Source organism: Penaeus japonicus, unplaced genomic scaffold, assembly GCF_977035675.1.
Source record: "Penaeus japonicus unplaced genomic scaffold, GWHDUDI00000001_assembly GWHDUDI00000031, whole genome shotgun sequence".
Taxonomy (NCBI): Eukaryota; Metazoa; Arthropoda; class Malacostraca; order Decapoda; family Penaeidae; genus Penaeus; species Penaeus japonicus.
The window spans coordinates 17,532,061-17,534,560 of NW_028234433.1; the positions used below are offsets into that span (position 1 = coordinate 17,532,061).

At 41.0% G+C, this 2,500-nt stretch overlaps 2 protein-coding genes across 9 annotated transcripts in view; one reads left to right on the plus strand and one right to left on the minus strand.

The window, feature by feature from the left end:
- Nucleotides 1-2,500, minus strand: part of PH4alphaEFB (prolyl 4-hydroxylase subunit alpha-1) — a 68,824-nt gene that overhangs the window by 30,409 nt on the left and 35,915 nt on the right. The window lies entirely within an intron of this gene.
- The window catches only part of CDase (neutral ceramidase), a 63,539-nt gene that overhangs the window by 7,680 nt on the left and 53,359 nt on the right, over nt 1-2,500 (plus strand). For both annotated transcript variants that reach the window (XM_086555802.1, XM_043035271.2), the window contains exons 2-3: nt 965-1,112; nt 1,630-1,773. In XM_086555802.1, coding sequence (XP_086411928.1) covers nt 965-1,112; nt 1,630-1,773 — 292 coding nt within the window. The remainder of the gene's footprint in view (nt 1-964; nt 1,113-1,629; nt 1,774-2,500) is intronic.

Genomic DNA, 2,500 nt, shown 5'->3' on the forward strand with positions numbered 1-2,500 from the left:
TCACTTTCTCTCTCTCTCTCTCTCTCTCTCTCTCTCTCTCTCTCTCTCTCTCTCTCTCTCTCTCTCTCTCTCTCTCTCTCTCATTCTCCGACACGCATTCCAACATGGAAGCAGCCCCCCACCCCCCCACACACACACTTAACTCCTTCCAAGACATTTACAGAAAAGGCAACAGAATAAATCCCATTGTAATGCCGTAAACAAATTAAAGCGTAAAAAATAGTCCGCTGGTCAAATCATCCTGCAATCTATCTCTATTAAAAAACATTCCATTCATCCTACCGCCTACCCTCCCCTCATACACCCCCCTCCCCCCTTCCCACCCTCACGATACGTCTGTTATAGTTCTCACGGGGGAGAGGGGAGGGGGAGGGGGGAGGACGAGAGGGAGGCAGATGAAAAATTATTACTGTGGTTTTTCAAGTGTCACATGCTATATTCGACCTTATCTTTAAACTTATAAAACGATTTTTTTGTTTTTCTTTTCTTCCTATTATGTAGTAATTCAGCGTATATTGTATATCCATTTTTCTTTTCCATCTGGACTTTTATTGTTTCCTTAATCTTTAAAAATGGTTTCCCAATAAAATGCTGCTGCTACTACTACTACCATTACTCATGCATATATTACTACAAATATTGCTGCTGCAACAACTACTGCTACTATTAGTACAGTATTTATTACTAAGACTACTGCTGCTAAAACAAAAAATACTACTTATTTTACATGTATTTCTACAGTTACTACTTTTATAACTAAAGGTACTACTACTACAAAACTACAATTGCTACAACAACACAACAAATACTACTACTTCTACAACATGTATTACTACAACTACTGCTGCTACTACATCTATTACTACGTGCTGCTACAGGCAGCAACAGCAACTACTACTACTAGCAGTGCTGATGATTTAAAAAACAAAACAAATGTAAGATTAACCCAACGTATTTCTGACAGCATGTGGCGGTGCGTACTAGTGTGCACAGTAGCGCTCGTGGGCACGTCCTTGGGTTGGGCCGTGCCCGATGCCCGCGAGGACCCTTCCCTCTACAATTTGGGCGTCGGCATCTTCGATGTCACGGGACCAGCAGCCGGCGTGAACATGGTAATTTTGGTTTCTTATTTGGTATGCATAATGAAGGGCGTTTCCGTCCTAGACCTATACTGTTGACACAAAGTACCAAATATGTCAATTCTAATTGACTGTGGGGGCTAATTCCCTCGAGAGATCTATTATATATGTCTGGGTGATTTACTTATCATAAGATTATTTTATATATTAAATTGTGACTGGTATATGTGATCGTGCCTGAACTTGCTATAAAAAAAGAAAACGGACGTAGAGAGCCTTAACAGAAAATAGGAATATATTTTTTAACTTTGCATGGATAACTGAAGTATTTTTTGCACAGAAAAACTGTGTGTGTGTGTGTGTGTGTGTGTGTGTGTGTGTGTGTGTGTGTGTGTGTGTGTGTGTGTGTGTGTGTGTGTGTGTGTGTGTGTGTGTGTGTGTGTGTGTGTGTTTAGTGAGAAAGAGAGAAGAGAAGTAAAGACGCAGATAAGCAAAAACCTAAAAAATAACACACCAACATTAACCCCCTCCCCCTCTCCCTCCTCCTCAGATGGGCTACGCAAACCCATCGCAAGTGAACGGAGGAATCCACACCCGTTTGTATTCCCGGGCCTTCATTTTCGACGATACGCAGAGGAGGGTTGTGTTTGTCAGCGTCGACTGCGGCATGATGGGACAAATGGTCAAGATTAAGGTAAGTGAAGTTTATTGATATATAGAGATAAAGCATAGAGATAGATAAATAGATATAGATAAATGGTATACGGTATAATAATTGCATACAGAATGGGGTAAACGTTCTGGATCACGGTAAGTTTGTAGATTGGTATAGAATAGGTATAAATAGGTAACTACTGTAGATAAATACTGTCTGTGTGTACACACACACACACACACACACACACACACACACACACACACACACACACACACACACACACACACACACACACACACACACACACATATATACACACGTGAGGTTTATAGATGTAGATTTAATTTGATATTTCCAATGTTCTCTCTTAAATCACTATATAGATAACTAAATAGATAAATCCAGTCATATTCTATTACAAACTGTTAATTACTGATGGCTGATCGTGGTAATGATGACGGCGGAGATAAGTATGATAATTGTGACTATAAATCGTATCTTTTATGTAACTAAATATTGTTCTATATTTCTGAAGTTATGTTCGTCACGGCTTCAACCGGGATTATAAACTTTTAGAAGTTCGTTAATCGCTGGGAGCGCTTCTTGCATCTCCACTCTCAGATGGGGCTACGGGGAGAGAGAGAGGCAGAGAGTGAAAGAGGGAGAGAGGGAGAGAGTGAAAGAGGGAGATAGGGAGAGAGGGAGGGAGGGAGAGAGGGAGAGGGAGGGAGAGAGAGAGAGAGGGAGAGAGAGAGGGAGAGAG